Genomic DNA, 18,649 nt, shown 5'->3' with positions numbered 1-18,649 from the left:
CTATAAACAGCAAAAGACAAACAAAAAGTTGTATATAATATCCATTATACTGAATCTTGAATAAATCATATTTTTTTTATCAAAACTAGAAATTTAAAAACAATACATTTGTATTCCAATAATTGCATTCTTTAAAAATAGATTTCTCTCAAGAGTAAATTTGAGTTAGATAAAAATTACTAAAGAATTCGAGTTATGACATGGATCATAGCATATAACAGAAAATATACACTACGATTGACATCTAAATGTACCTATGTATATATATCTGGTCTTTGTGTAGCATAAATATTATGTATATGTTACTTAGAGATGAGGTATATTATAAATTTATTATAAAAATTTAGTCGAGTGAATAAAGAAAACAAAAATAAAAAAAAATCACCTAAGTCATCGTAGTATTAGCCTATATGCATACAGAGCGTTACATTTTGATCCATACAAACGTTGATAATAGTCTCATAATATCATCAGCGAACGTATTTTATGATTTTACAAATACGATATCTATTTTTAAGAATATTTACGATATATCATTCAATATTTAAGTTATTGTCTTAATACTCATCTCCCGCAAGGTTTTACAAACAAAAATTAATTCTCCCACAAGATTTGTCGTTATTATTAGATTGAGTGAAATTTAAATGAGATATAGATATATTAATTTAGCGTAATTATGATTTTTCACTCGAAATTCACAAAAAAAAAGTTTTCGATTCCACCCCACAGATAAATCTTAAAGTTTGTGAAACTTTAAGCACCCTGTATATTCACACGGCTATACCTCGTATATATATGCATATACTTTGGTGGGTATTATATAATCCTCATATATATATATATATATAAATGGGTATTCAAGCCGTGGAAGGATTTTTATATATATTATACTTTTCACGGACCTGAAAAACGTTGGCGAGCACAACGCGGATTTTGACAAAAGTTTTCTTATAATAATCATAGAAGAGGTCAGGCGCGTTCAAGCACTATAAATTGAAAAGTCTTCGCTAAGTTTCAGGTGGTTTTTTTTCCATTCAAGTTTAAAAGAAAAACATGAGCGTACCGCGCACGCACATAAACCTTTCGAAACAGTTAAGTGTTTACTCGATATAACACACCCACACATCTACTCACACATTTGCGCGTACATTTAGTGAGAATAACATAAAACAATAATACTCACGTTGTCCGTCTCGGCAGCGGTGTCTGAATGTACGCCGGACGACGATGCGGAAGACGAATGTCGTCCCAACCCGCCGTTGAGAGTGGCACAACCGTCGTGTACGCTTGTCTGCGGTCGACTCTGAAAACAAAATGGTAAAATAAATTAGCAAAATGTCGTCAAAAATGTTAGATTTAAGACTGCTGGTAGTAGTGGTGGTAATGTAAAATGAAGGTATTACAAGGAAATCAAACTAGAGATACGCGTCGAGGGGAAAAAAAGCAGCTAAATGGGAACTACTGACCGTAAATTGGTAATTTTATAGATACTATAGTAAGACAGAAGCAACACATCCGGTTGAGATATTTTCTCAACACAAAATATAAAATTAAAAGGATGTAAACGTTCTGTATTTGTTTTCTATAAATTTGAACCAAACACATAATATCAAATTCACGTGATTTTATATTATATTGAATTGATCTATTGGCTTTTAACAAAGTTTTCAGAAGAATCAATTTGATACAAATTTATTATTGATATTTTTAAATTACGAGTACATTAAAATGTTAATTTTCTAGCTGAAAACAAATTTGCATTACACATGAAGAATCAGATATAGAAAACGAATTGTTTGCATGAATTCTCGTAATAGACATGCATACAGTAATTACACTTCGTTTGCATTTAAAAGAATCTAAGAAGGGGTAAATTAACAGCATATAATTTGTTACGGTAAACGCTAAACATCAGCTAACTTCTAATAGAATAGCATTCAATTTACTCATACATTATAATAAAGGGTTGTAAAGAGATTTTTTTCTAATATGAAACGTTAACATTTTCAAAAATCATAGGTAGTATGTGATAAACATTATTATTACTTTAAACAGTGCATCATATTCCTGCGAAATATTAATAGTATAAATTACAATTATTATACAGGTTATTTTTACGTTGAGTTTTGTATGACATATCGTTCAATTATAAAAATGTCTGTAAGATACATTATAATATAATATTATTAATATTATTATACCACACAATAATATAGTGGTTAAGATTAATTCAGTTCAATTATTACGGAACTTGTAAAATCAGGCGTTGACTTGCAGAAATTGTTTTTATCAATTATAAATACTGACAGGTGACGGACGTGTGACGGCGCGGGTTAGGTGCTTTAATCTAGACTTTATAAATACGCCTTTTTTAAAACTAAACGCCAATGTTGCGCGTAAATTTATAATATACAGGATAATCCACCAAGCATGTTTACTTCCATATTGTCTTATAATATTAAATTTATTTTTAACCTTAGTAATTAAAATTTTTGAAAATACAGAAGAAACTCGTTTTCAAATAAGTACTAAGAATTATTTACTATTTCATAGTGGTACAACATTTTTTTTAAACCCTTTTTCAACTGTACATTTTTGTTGAACTGATAATTTTTGAAAATGTTGATTAATTTAAATCGAAATTTAAAAGAATAGTTGTATGTACTAAATATAATATTTAGCATTTATCATTAATGTATTTATAATTTTTAAAAATTAGTAATTTAATATTAATATTATTTTTAAATTATAACAGGCAGTCCCTTTCATATATTTTTAATTTATTATATCTATTGAACTATTTTTCTATTTTTTTTTTTTTTTTACTTTTTTTGGTAGATAGGTAGGTACTTAATACAATAACACATTAAAATCTATACAATTAATTGTGTAAATTTAGATAAAGATGCCTCATAGTTTTCAAAAAAAAAACCCTGGTTAACAATTAACATAAGTAAAATTATGCATTAAAAAAAAAAAAAAAAATTATTTCTACCATTACAGTAATTTTTTTTGTTAAATAATAAAAATAATATTTTTGAAAATATGGTGTATATTTAGAAATCCTAAAAACCAGAATTTGAATAAATCATTGTTTAGGAAAAATGGGTGTGATAATATTAAGTGACTTGCCCTGTACAGCGTACAGCATAAGCATAAGCAAAATATACACACACTCATATTTGTCTATAGAGGTGAAACTCTAGAGCGATTTCGACGTCTACGTACATATATATCCTCATGTTTAACCAAGTTACATTAATTAAAACTAAACAATTCAAACAGGCGCACCCACACTTACGCGCGTATAATATGATTTACCTGCTATAGTATCACTCGTACTAATGCAGTGTGAAGTCTGACGATTAATGATCGGTATTTCGTAGGGTTCTCTCGCCACCATCTCCACCCAATTCTTAACTACACAAAACAGTATAACAATGCCTTTCTTTTCGATATCTCACGTAGGCGTTGCATACCGCTAAAACTCAGCTGAAACACTAGCCGCTTTAATATGACATGTTTCACGAATTTCGAGTTATTATTATATTTAGTTTAAACGGTTAAAGACAACAGATGTAAAAAAAAAAAAAATTGTTTTCTATAAAATTGTGGCTATAATTATTTCATATAACAAATGTGCGCATACAGGCTCGTCGTTATATATTATGACATTTGTATGTGATTTTGTTAACTTAAGTCGACTTCATGTGGCCTCCGTAAAGCGAATGTAAAGTTGATAGAGGGTTATGCCTAGAAGAGTGGAATTTGGTCCGAAAATGATAAGAACTTGAGATATGATATTCGAAAATTATTACCAACCGTTGCTATCAATATGATGGGTATTGTTTTTTAACCATTTGACCTACCTTAGGTGGTATTGCATAACAAATCGAGGGATATTTTCGTTTTGAATATCTGAACGAGCGCAGTGAGCATGTGGCAACGCTAGCCCCAAATTTCCTTTAAAAATGTATTTGAAAATTTTATGTTGACATTTTGTGCTTATTTTCGGATGATTGCACCCAACTCTGCCTAGAATACGCATATTCTTTATATTCTTTCTTTATATTATTTTTCATTAAAATTATAACATAATTATAAAAAATAAATTGAATTACGATTACATGTATTACAACCTAACAAATTTAGATTTGACTACAATAACCAATAAACGATTTGATACTTTGCGGTGGAAACACGGAATTAATATATTTATCGAATCGTCAATCGTTCATTATTGTTGAAGAGAAATAAACGGTATAAATATCGGGGTTTTTCCGCGAGTATATAGTAACAAAATAATAATTTTATAGTTCATTATAACTCTTTAGCATTGATATAACTTTCAAGTACCCTTAAATACATGGTATTTAAAACTGTAGGTATATTAAAACTACCACTAACTACCAAAGCCACTATTATCAGTCTGACAATAATGCAAGTCAGCTTTTAACAAACCATAAGACTTAACTTATGGAATACTGCAATGTTTAAATCGAACCTGAAGAAATCGTGATATTACAATTTTTAATTTTTAATTCAAATTTAAATCGATTGCCACAAAAAAAAAAAAAAAAAAAAAAATAGAAATATTTTATCATTGAAATAAATTATTAATACGAACAGTTCATAGACGGAAATAACGGTGATCTACATATTTTTATATTTTATGCAAAACCATTTTTAAGAATTAATATTCTTGATAGGTAGGTACTTAAATATGTATAAATCAAAAAGTCAATAACGAATTGTAAAAATTTAGATTTAGTAACATGAAAACTTAAAAAAATAAAACATTTATGTGAAAAAATAAGTTAGCATGCATAGTTGGTAAAACAAAAATAAGAGTAAGTATTTAAAAACATTTTATTTCCACAGTATTTTCAATAGTTTCAAAACTCAGAACTTTAAGAAAACGCATTATTAAAATATAAAGGGGGAGAAGAGGAGAGGATGATCATTGGTATACCACCTTGTATACACTGATTCACTGTGCATAGTAGAGATGTTTGTCGAGTTCGATCTGACAACTATGTAGTTTTGAAAATAGATAACGTATATATTACTATAATAGAGTCTACGATATAATATATATAGTGATTATTGTGTAAATCTATAAGATCACGGTAGCAATGAAGTCTTGAAAACACAAATAACATCATTAAATCATCCGCATATAAAATACTTTAAACGGAATTCAAATGATCGCAACAGTCGACATACGACATTCATAAATATAATATAATGCTCATTTTCGTAGTTACCTAATTATTATCATGCGCTATCGAACACGAGACCTTCAAATGATTGAAATGGTGTATAATTTTCGTACGATATTTAATTGTTGTTAGTTGATTCGATCATCTGCAAATACTGCAAATTATTTTGAACTGGACTGCCGGCTATTTCGTATTATTGTATGCTTATCATAATACACACACTATAGCAAGTTTAAAATCGGAATACTACGAATTTAGAGATGATTTTATTTTGTTTTGTTAAGTATTTTAGAGATGTGAGAGGAAACGCAAAATGGTAAAAGTTAAATCCCGATATAAAATAGCAACAAAACGTTATACGAAAATAATTAAAATCCGGTCGGTCGCGTAATGACGTAAAATGCATTATGGTTTTCACTGTCCGATGAGATAAAACAAACATTGTCGTAATGAGATGATTCTCTTTTAAAGATTAACAGTAACTTTTGGTAAAGATATAAACGGTGTTAAAAATACATGTTAATGTTTTTAATTTTATACTACGAAACGGAATATTTTTCGATAATTTCAATACCTATATAAAAATACATTTTATAACCAGAGACCAAATATTTATAGCTTATTAGACAAACGGATTAATGAACCAAAATTTTTCTGATTGCCACTCCATTTAGCTTTTCTGAACATAAAATTAAATATTTATCTATTATTATTTTTTTTTTTTTTTCATAACTATTAAACTTACAACTACGTAGATAATTAATATTTATATACTTTTTTCAAGTTTGATTTTTATTTATTGAAATTGTCAGAAAATATTCTATTATGGAATATGAAATTAAAAATATACGGTCACTTTCAAATAATTAAAAAAATTAAAAATAATATAAATATACGTACATTAAACATAGACTCTTAAAACATCATATTTTTCAAGAAATTTGATATTTAAATTTAGAACTTTAAAACCATCATGTATATTGTATAATATAATTTAACGAAAAATTGACGTTTTATTTCACTAAAATAATAATTATAACATTGCCTCAACATAAATTATATATTATACACGACATGCACAACATATATATTTACAGGGTTATTTGCAATAGTATCTTTTTCAATGTGATACTGTATATCTATAGGTACTGTAATAACTATATGACAATTGTTTTGCTTTAAATTTGTTAACCAGATCTATGTATCATTATTTTATTACAATACACAAGAATAAGAATTTTGAACTTAAAAATTCAAAATACGTTATAAAGTAATGACGTTTCGAATTGACAGCCAATTATGAATTATTATCATTTACACAATATAACCAGATACTTACTAAATAGTAAGTTTTGAACGAGAAAAAGGAAAATTAACAAAAAAAAAGAATTAATTTCATGTCGTTATTGTGCATTTTTTTCTTCCTCGTTTCATAATACAAAGTTGCCGAATGGAATTGACTGCCTTGTGGTTGTAAAATTTCGCCAACACTTTTTGTTTCTATCTTTCCAAACATTTGATTTTTTTCGAAACAATAAGAGTCGAAATTACCTTATATTTACTAACAGACCTCACAAGAAATCGTACAATCTGTACACTGCACACAACACATATATACGCATACACAAACATGCATATATATAAAAGCAGGTACAACTGTATGTGTGGTACGACAATAAATAATAAAACAAATTACGAGGAAACCATAAAGTATTTCTGTATACCTATATTATATTGTTACAAAAGGCGTTCTCAAATACTCGTTCTTTGAAATATGCGTCGTAAAAGACATTTATATTAATGAATAATATTTAGCTTTTAGCTAATATTAGCTCTTGTCTTTCTCCGAACACACGATGACAATATTTTATTATTATTATTATTATTATTATTATATTGCACAGTGTCTCCGAAAATTATTCAAAATTAATCAAAAAGAAAAAATGCTTGCATCAAAATTCGACAACATCTAAAGGGCGTAATAATCAAATAATTAAAATAATTAATAGATAGACAACGTTTAAATCGAATTGTTCAAGCTCATGATTAAATATAAGATTTATCCAAATATAATACATTTGTCGAGTGTTTATTATAGATATTGTACCTATTGAGATATAAATTACTGTTATTAGTTAATTTGTTTTATTTCTTTCTAGTTTCAAAACATTTAAAACTGTTTTAGTTAATATCATATGAGTATAAGTAAAGAAAAAAAATTATTATTTGATAGAATTAACACTGTTACATGCGTTATAACTGTAAGAGGAAGATAATTCTGTGATCATACTTTATTTTTCTATCAAAAATTATCAGCCTCTCACCTAACTTCAAATTACTAATTACGATTAAATACACCAATGCTTTAACTGTACACGTGACACGACAGTCTTTGCGTTTATAATCGCATTACTTTTCCTGAGACACGCGGTCCTGCTTATAATAATATACAAATTAAGTTCTATACGCATCACACACATCCTTTATATATCATATGTACGATGGAACTGCACTAGTTCACACCGTTATTTGTAAGTCACAAAACCTGCGTGTTAAAATGTAATGTATATGAAAGAAAAAAGTCACGACGTGATAATAATAGTAATAATAATAATAATAATAATAATATGTATACAATATACATCATGTTATCCATAACGTGAAATCCCGGCCATAAAATATACCATATACGTTACGCATATTACTAGTAACGTTTTTCTTCCTCTCCGGCCGATGGCGAGTTGCAAGTGGGGAATGGGGTGGTTGAGAATAGTGAAAAAAGATAAATGTGCGACGTCTGCAGTATATTACGCGTACACATTTTAATATATAGAGCACGTGGGACGAGTTTAATGCCACGCTGCGGCTGTGTCACTGACGCGGAGCTATTAAAGATAATCGGTGTACATAATATAGATTATATATGTATATACTATACAGCCATATAATATATAATATGTATAATAATAATAATACTCGCGCTATCGTCGTGTAATAAAACTTCGAATAAGACTCCGTGTCCCAAAAGTCGTGTACCAACGGCAGTATACAAACATATATATATATATACTCGTATATGTATATATGATGTATTTGTTTAACATGGCGTATACATAACACGATACGATATAAATTATAAGCGCTTATAACACGCGACATATATTTCGGGTGTCTCGATGTATCGAAACGCCTTTCGTAGTATTATCTGTAGACTACAGAGTTTTAGTAAGCTATAGAAATTTATATACTTCTATTGACAGACTATAATAATATATGCATCACTTTGGTACTTATAGAGTGCAATGTATGTGCGTGAAACTTCAAAACCAAAAAAGATTAATCCTAGTTAATCCCAGTGACAAACGTTTCAGAGACCACACGCCCGATATACAAGGAGACAACTGTAGAACGCATAAGCGGGAAATTTGGTGTAATTATTTGCAGAGGGCTGATCTTATGCTCATTACATCTATAAGTAAGTACTACAGTTGTTCAAAGTTATTAATTCCAACAAGACAGCTAACAAAGTTGTATAGATTAAACAATTAGTTGCATATAAACTAATAAACTATTGTTTGAAAATTTACCCATAACAAAGCACAAAAACAGTTTGTGCCTACTCTAAAACGTTTTAAAAATATTCTAAACAAAAATTATTAAACTGAATTATTAATTGAACTAATTTAATATCTGTCCAAACAAAAAACCAAATATATAACATAATTGATTAATAAATAAAACTACTCAAAAATAACTTCTTTTCTATAAATATTATTTCATTTATTATATTAACTAATGTTTAAATTTAAAAGTATATACATGTAGATACAAACAAATAATCAGAACATGTTTATTTCAGTATGATTTATTAATTTTATATTTTATGAATCACTGACAATATTTACAATATCCTAACTATTTATATTTTTCAATAAATATGTGATAATATTCATTGTTTGCACCCTGTATTTATTCTTCATATAGCCAGTAAAAGAACGCTATTTTCGGAAATGTTCAGACCATCTGTTAGAAATTTAAACATATTTGGATAGAAATTCACAGGTACCCGTGACTTTGTGAAATACTGAAATATTTTTCAGTTGTTAATATAAAATGTGTGTATATAAGATATAACTTAAAAATATATAATGTATTATTGCAACCTATTATTTCAATTTTGAATTTAGATGTATACTTCGAACCTACGAGAGAAATAAACCATTTCGCGCATATACATAATGGTAGTGACTGATGCACACCAACGTCAACGTTGTCGGTATGTCAAATAGGAGGGGGATGCATCAACTCGGACGCGCTTTGATCAGGACATGGTATACTTTTCTCGTGGGCTGGAGTATAATAATACAAGTAAATTATGGTATAAAAATATAAATTTTGTGTTTTTTAGTTTTAATATAATAGTGAGTGGCAATAATTAAGTGAAATGAAAATGTTAATTTGATTTTCCGTGACACCAATCAGTAGTCACTGGTACACAACAATACACACTTATTTATAAAAATATTGAATCTTTTATATAATACAATATATTTTTGTTCATCACGAATACAATTTAAATAATACACTTCTATAACACGCAATATATATTTTGGTCTTCTCGATATCAATGTATTAAAACATCTCTCTTCTTTGTGGCAAAATCATCGTAAACCGCAGATTTATAAACTTTTACATAAACCATAGGGTAATATATGCATCACTTATAGAGTGCAGTACTTGATGTGTAAAAGAAACTTCTAAATCAAAAACTATTAATCCTAGTGAAGCAGTTTACGAAAAACTCAACGCCCAATGTACTAAATTAAAACCGTTTTAGCAGTTTTACCTATATTAATATGATATACTATAGACGGCGATTCTCACTTTTGATAAGTTAAGCGAAACTCAAAACGCTCGAGTTTGTTCTAAAATCAAAAAGTCTATATTAATAATGTGCACATAAAAAAGATTGTGTGAATCTTTGTATATTTGATTCGATTTTCGTAAAATGAGTGGCAATAATTATTGTAGTTAATCAATTGTTATACGAGACATACAAGTATTATAAATTATATAGTATTGTTCATTTTTGATGTGTAAACATCTATGCTATCGGTTTGTAGTACGACATTCTTGGGGAATCGAGCGTCAAGCGTAAGTCATGTAGATGTGATTGCTTGAGTGTGTGTGTGTGAGGCTATTGCGCACGGTATTCGCGCAAGCTACCAAACATACATAATATAATATAAAATAATAATATAATATAATATATTATATTATATTTTATAATATTATATATATTGAGATAGGCCGGTTTCTATAGAAATCATATTATTTGTTTATCGGAGTTACGACTAATGTGTATCAATTAACACCGGTTTCATGGAAGAAAACACACTTAAATATTATAATTATGATACCAATCAACACGCATTTTTTTTTCCATTGAATGATATGAAAAAATGAAATTTAAATTTTTTGGAGTTACGCCGTTTGCTAAATAGGCTGACGATATATAATATATCATAATTAATAAAATATAATAAATAATTATAATATATATAAATTATATATAAAAATAAAAATAAAAATAAAAAAGTTAAATATAAATTTTAAAGAGAACGCGATCTTGTATGATTATTGTTACCTTATTATACAAATTCCCACTCAAACCATGACATTATATTCCCCAATCAGTCGTACTGCAGCTAAGATGTTTACACATCATTCGTGAGTACAAAGACACTCACATAAGTTTTTTTTTTTTTTTTATGAAAAAAATGTGTATAAATATATTTATATTTAAACCTAACGTAACTATAACATGATAATATATTATTTTGCCGGTAACAAAATTGATCACCTACAATCAAGCAATATTTAATGAACATACAATTTAATATTATATAATAGAATACCCTTCAAAACCTTTTACGTATTTACGCGTTCGGGGAAAAAACTAAACAATATCACCGTATCACTGTTTATTATTAATACACAACAGATATATAAATTCATTATTTTATTTTATCACTGTAATTTATGTATTTTTACACACCGCAACAGGTAGCACGTTTTATATTACATAATATTATAATATTACCATAACATATTTATAAGCAAAATAGTAACTGTATCATCCATTTATATATAATGTATTATATTAAGTACACCCATATTACATCATTTTGATCATTGTGTAATTGGAAACTAAGGTAATTACAATATAGACGATGTTGTTTAATAATATATATATATATATATACACGCCTATGCATATTATTATTAATCAACGTTGTCTATATTGTAATTACCTAAGTTTCCAATTACAATGATCAAAGTGATGTAGAATAGGCATATATAAATTTACTATTATATATATACATTTATAAGACTTAAAAACAGCAGAAAATTTGTGTACGCAAATATAGCATAATAGATTCGACGATATTTCTGTAAAAGCTGTCGTAAGATGAGAAACGAGATTACTTTGTGCGATTATACATTGCCATTTTTTAAAATATTAAAAATTCATCTTTAGCTAGTAATTTTAAATCGATTTACCGTACGATAAATGATATATTTAAATACAAAATATATATATATAATAAATAGCAATAGCACATTTTAAATAAATGATCGCATATCGAAGTTAACAAATAAGAATAATTATAATTTATATAATATCCTCTTCCATTAATAGCGGGGCGTATATTATTGCGCTTTAAAATACGCATGGTATTTTAAAACCTGTCAAAATCGTGCAATTGTTAGTGGCCGTTGTCATCATCGACCGGAAAAACAACAACAAAAACGCACAGTCCGACAATAGAAGACGGTGAGTTCCTGTATTGTTCAATTTCGTATCCATCGGAAAAGATAGAAAACAAAGACGTTTCCTGAATGTATAATATTATATTTTTATACAGCACGATTAGTAAAGTTTATCCCAGCGCGATTGCTACTGCAACGCATTTCGACGATTAATGGAATATGAAGAAATCAAAGTAATTATTATATAAATTTCAATCAATTGATTTATATCTCTCAATTTATATTCTGATACATATCAATCGAATCTTTTAGAGATTCAAAAAATTCTCGGCTTAAGAAAAAAAATTCGTTTATACATGTCATCGCGATTTATTCACAACAGACTATCCATTTATTATAAATAGTTGGTGAATTAAGAGTCAAACATAATAATAATTTTAAAAAAGAATTAATTTTTTAAATGTATTTATAGAGTAGAAAAAGAGTCTAGAAGAGTTTAAAATGTGGTATTACTTAAATATATTAAGTAAGATCTATATCAAGATAATAAAAAATTAATAAGTTCTAATAAATTATTGGCTAGAAAAACACTATATAGATACACATACGATATGAGTGGATTGGCAGTATGATCAAACGTGAATAGCTGTTAATATTGATTTTATAGAAGAGAAGAATCACCTAAGTTACCTTGAGTGTATAATACAGATTATGAAGGATCAAAGTAGCAGGTGCAATGCGTATTTACAACCAGAAACGGACAAAGAAAAGCTGCAAACCATTTAGAGAATTGATATAAAAAAAATGATAATATACAACTGACTTTCAGATGGTAACTATATGACGGTACAGAAATTGTATGCAATTGTCAGGGTTGAAAATAAATGCTTCTATCTTATATATATATATTATATAAACATAAATTTATAGACTAACGTTACAGTGATAATAATTAAAACACTCAAAAAAGATATTCACACTTGTATTAAATTTGTCACGTTAAAAAATTGAAAAGCTAAAAAGATTTTTCAAATGTTCCCAACAACCATCCAATCTACTTGTCTAGAAGAATTATAATTATTTATTGTACTTGTACATTTAGTAGTTTTTTTAAAATTTATTTGAAAAGTGAAATATATATTCTCGAAATCGCGTGACCATATCATATTATTAATACAACGTGTTAAATTTGTGCTTAAAAAAAGATAATAACCGCAAAAAGTGTATTAAGCACAGAAAGTTATGACAAAAAACAATAATATAATATTTCGCATATAGATTAAAATAAATTGTATTTCAAGAACTGTTCAATTTGAGATCATAATAACTATGTAGTTAAAAATTATTTGGAAACAGATACATAATAAAATTGTTATAATAGTATAGCTAGCACACATCAACAATTGAATAATACATAAATTATTAATTTGTTATATTATTATAAGTTAACATTTTATACGTGTTTTTAATTTGGTAGTATTATCAAGAAAAAATAGCGATGTTATAACAAAATATTAACATACGGTTCAATCTACTTAGCAAAATATGTTTACCCAAACTATAAAAAAAAAAGCGGTACTTAATAGTAAATAATATGCATTATAAACTATTACTTTGAAAAAAATTTTTTTTAATACTTCTAAGCAGTCGAATGTGCTGTTTAATAAGTTCTAAATTAACGATAAATTAATATTAACTGTCTACACTCTACAGTTGATTTTAGCTCTTCATAACAAACATCCTCAATTGGTTTATCTGCCATACCGATGTTTTTATGTAATCGTAAGAAAAAAACGTCTTTGACGTTCTTCTAATTTATTTTAATCCAAAATAGATTTAAGCTCCAAAAAACAAAAGCCAAATTCAAGTAAAGGTTTCGAAAAAAATATTTATATCAAGTAACATAATAATATATCTCAATAAAGACAGGTACCGTTTTGCACAAATAGACTGAACTACGAGTGATTGAAGACACAAAGTGGAGTAGAAATGCACAAGAATATACAGTATACGGCAAAACTCAATATATTTACTTTTAAGACAAACTACAGAGTTGTTAAACTGAAAAAAAATTTCAATTTTTTTTTTTTTCAAAAGTTCCAAAAGGCGTAGCTACAAATTAAGTTTACGTGTAAAGTGAAACTTCGATTATCTGATAATACCATCCTAAATCACGGACACGAATAATATTGTTTAGGACTCGGTGGTTCTCAACCTTTTTTATATGATAACACCCTAATTTAGATCCATAAAAATGGCGACACACTCAGGCCCAGACTGGGAGAATACCGACCTACTAAGTACTAATCCAGATGGTTCATAGATACAATATAAAATATATCTATTTTTTTTTTTTTTTGCTCATTAATTGTTTAAAAAACATTTGTCATATTTGGCCTTACTAGGCGACATATCAGTTGAGAACCACGGGTTTATGTTATAATCTTCAATTTTGTAACAAATATTCACACGTATGCTATTAAAAGCGAGATTAAATAAAAAAATTTAAAAAAAAAAATTTTAATAAAATACCGCCATTTGCATAAAAAATATCGTCAATGAGTATGATAATATATAAATATATATTAAAATATTTAGGGTTATAAATCTTTCCGACAAAATGTCGGAATAACTAGGATAATTTACGAAACTTTGACAACAAAAACGTGTGCCCAAGAGTTAGTGAATAGGGTGTACACGAGGATGAGGTAAGAAATTTGTTAAGTGCGTTTCAGAAGCGTCACGCGATATTCAATACTGTAGTTTGTAATTCGATATAATACGTTCATACACAAAACACGAGGACATCGATGGTGGCTACTAAAAACGGTAGTGATAGCTCACAAATATAATATATTATATATCGGGGACGCGCAAAGCTGTTGTCAGATAGTTTTCGTTGATGAGTCGTCGTCTTGAAAGACGAGTGGCGTATAACAGATAGACGACGCTAATTGCCTGGTTCGTTTTCCGATGAAAGGTTTCTTTTTCCAAGAGAGCTTGGGAAAGCTAAGTGACACGTGACAAGGTACACGCCGACACGCTTAAATATAATATCGTTTATATAAATGTTAAGATACGGTGACAGAGATAGAGTTAGAGAGAAAGAGAGGAAGTAAAAGAGAGTAACGGAATAAAGTTAAACCGAAGCTAGTTAGTGTATTATATTATATATATATATATATATATATATATATAGAGAGAGAGAGAGAGAAGGAACCTACATAATATATTGTACATTCGTCGGAGTTAACAAGACGTCGTTGTCATCATCGTTGTCGCCGTAAAATTCTCGAGAATAACATTTGTTTGTACATCGACAAATCGCGCGCACGTTTGATTTGTATTTATTTTCACCGAACGTGCCGCTGTCATTTGTGTTGGCGTAGGCGAGAGCGCTTCATTATTTTTGCACGCTTGACGAAGTGATTTTTCACGTCAGTCAAAGGCCGCTTGAGTCTTATAAACCAAGAGTGCATGTCGGTCAATCGTTGAGGTCTATGTATTGTAGTTCGAAGTGTTTATGCGGATATTGAAATAATAAATCCAGTTTCATAATATTATAACAAAAATAGTAGTGTTACCATAATTATATAAGAAAAAAAAATAGAAACAAAAAGCATATTACACAAGTCTTAAACGAATTTCCTGTTATGATTTTATCAAAATTGTAGTATCTTTAAACACAGAATATCAAAAAAAAACATTTTATGAATTATACAAGGGTTTCTAATGGAGAATAAGGTGGTGTAGATTGGCTACACCTGCTGGCAAACCAATTTTGCTCGTAAAAGATAATAATTTTTCATTACTTTATCTTTTTAGCCAAATTGAATTTTAAAAATATGACGGAAATACATACATAATTTAACAAAATACTTAAAATCAGTTTTTCCAGTAAAGGAAGTAGCTAGTTTGCAATAAAATTTGACAGATTTTTGATTTTTCAGCCAGTTTTTTTCTTTGGTTATTTTACTATTATATTCTAATTTTGTTTAATCTCAAAATAAAAAAATAAAAATATAAAAATAAATATGTATCTAATAAAAACAGGGGGAAAACTTATTTTACACTCACCGATGTAACCATATTAGCCACAGATATTTTTTTAATTCTGACGAAGTGACAAATTACACTAATCCAAACTATAAGTTACGCAATTTGTATTTAAGAGTTTGTATCGCATCTGACGTGATTGAAATTTATGACTGATCAGATAATATCGTGGCTGCACTACCATGCTTAGATAACAATGTACAAAATGTTAGAAAAAAAAAAATTATATTTGCTTATGAATAAAAATATCCAAGTGTATATAGTATGCATTATTATATTTGTCAAATGAGAAAAAAAAAGAAAGGTAATTGGTTGTTAAAAAAAATAAATATTTAAATGTAAGTATAGTTACAATTTAAATCAATTAATTGAATGGTATTGATAAAAGTGTATTGTTTAAACCAGCAAATATTATACAATTTTATTAGCTCATTTTTTTTTCAACTACAAAAAACTAATGATTTATATATACCATACATTAACATTTAAAAATATATATGGGTATAATAAGATAAGAACATTTGTGTTTGAAAAATATATGTTAGAAATAGAACAATTAAATGATACAAAAATGATAGCATTACAAAATAATAATATGGTATAATTAAGAAACTTAAAAGACAAGAATTAAGAATTATAGTAAATCCATTACTTAAAGAAAAAACGGCAGTGAGCATGCTTAATGTTTAAATCACTTTTTATAAGTAAAATACATCAAGGAAAGTCGATATAATTATTCAGCAATTCAAGACGGTTTTGACGTGCTGCTATCGTAGTTAAAAATACTGCGATCTTCAATGTGCGTATGGTCGATGTATACAGTTTTACAGTTTGTTGTACAGTGTGTGGGAACAATTATTACATTTAATTTATCAAAAACCGTTTGCACTGCGAATCAATTCAAAATAACTAAAAATCATTGATTTAAATAATTGAAAAAATAACGTTTTAATACAAAAATACACACACAATAATCGACGATATTGTAAATAACGATTGAACAAAATATAATAATACATACAAATCATACAATAATTCTTTATGATTTGGAGGTGTTTGCGTATACACATTTTGGTCACGAAAGAGAAATAAATTGAATTCGCTTAACAATGTCTGTAAATAGGTACGTACATATTATTATTATTATTATTATTATTGTATTATAGTCAGGGGTTTAGAAAATGTGTTAAACCTTTTCGTATTCTAAAACAGTATTATCAGAAATTACGTGCTTTAAATTCCTGTCGTGCGAGACTTGGCTATTCGGGTAACGAAAAGATATTTATCTCGGAATAACGAATACTGGTTTGTCGAGTACGGGCTTGAACGCTGAGGTGGGATAGGGTCGTCCGGCGTATACTATTATCATTATCGTTGCTGACTTTACCTTATATATTTTTTTTTTTTTACCGTTAACGTGTACCACGTGGATGTTAAATCCTTTTGCATAATACATTATTACTTTTTTTATACCGTCCCATAAACAAATTTCCAACACCGCAGAAGTTCAATTTAGAAAGACAAAAAACTCCCCTTCAATACATTTAATACAGGTATAGGTTATAAATTGTAAGAATATATACCATTACATATACTGCAACACATCACGAGTTTCGAAGTTTTGATTGTACTCGTAAAATATTTATTTCGGATAAGGGATCAAAAAAAAAAAAAAAAAAAATCATGCATCTAAATTAATCGAAACTCCCGGCAATACTCTGGGGGGAAAATGAGAAAATTGGAAGAAAAAAATTATTTTTTCGAAATTTTCAAGAGTAATAAGTAATAATACTGTGTAATAAATATTAGGATTAAAAAACAATTCATATTATTTATAATTTGTTTTTATCATATTCTGAGAGTACACCATCGTTTCTGTAAGTTATATTAGTTTAATTAAGTATTGAGGACAATATAACTATTAGACTTAATATCGCATATATTTAATATTTTAAGTAAACATAATCATTAGTACACGCATGCATATACATAATTCAGAAATTACTAAATTTAAATATTATATCAATATTAAAAATATGTAAATCACAACAGAACGATAGAATAACATGAAAAATGTTACTATTTAAAAATATAGTTTTTAGACATTTTTACAAATTTCAAAAATAGAAATTTGAATAATTGAATAATTGAATTATTAAAGGAAATAATTCATGGCCAAATTAATCACTTTGCATATGTCGATGTATATTGGAATCGCAATGTTTCCAATATTGTTCCACAGAAAAAAAAAAACAGCGATCTTATCTATATAATATAGTATTTATGAGTACTTAATAATGCATTAAGTGTGTTACGTATAATATAAAAATGGGTTTACATAAATTCCTAAAATTATTTTTATTGTTGATAAAAAAAAAGAGTAAAAAAACTTGCAACAGTTTTTGGATTATATATTAATTTTGTACGGTGTTTATACCCGGTTTTACCGTTAAATATTACTTCCTCAACAATTTAAGTTTTAAAATGGCCCAAACTATTTAACCGCTAAATGGAGATTACCAATAGTTCTGTTTTTAAAATATTTAAAACGTATTATAAATGTATATTTATCTCAAAATTTCAAATTACGCAAACAA

The 18,649-nt window shown here is 27.6% G+C and overlaps 1 protein-coding gene across 1 annotated transcript in view; it reads right to left on the bottom strand.

Annotated features, from left to right (window-relative positions):
- Nucleotides 1-18,649, bottom strand: part of LOC112604429 — a 179,225-nt gene that overhangs the window by 45,147 nt on the left and 115,429 nt on the right. The window contains exon 4 of the mRNA XM_025353473.1: nucleotides 1,184-1,303. Coding sequence (XP_025209258.1) covers nucleotides 1,184-1,303 — 120 coding nt within the window. The remainder of the gene's footprint in view (nucleotides 1-1,183; nucleotides 1,304-18,649) is intronic.

Source organism: Melanaphis sacchari, unplaced genomic scaffold (genome assembly GCF_002803265.2).
Source record: "Melanaphis sacchari strain LSU unplaced genomic scaffold, SCAv2.0 Contig11_pilon_pilon, whole genome shotgun sequence".
Taxonomy (NCBI): Eukaryota; Metazoa; Arthropoda; class Insecta; order Hemiptera; family Aphididae; genus Melanaphis; species Melanaphis sacchari.
This window is presented reverse-complemented; position numbering and strand designations above follow the sequence as displayed.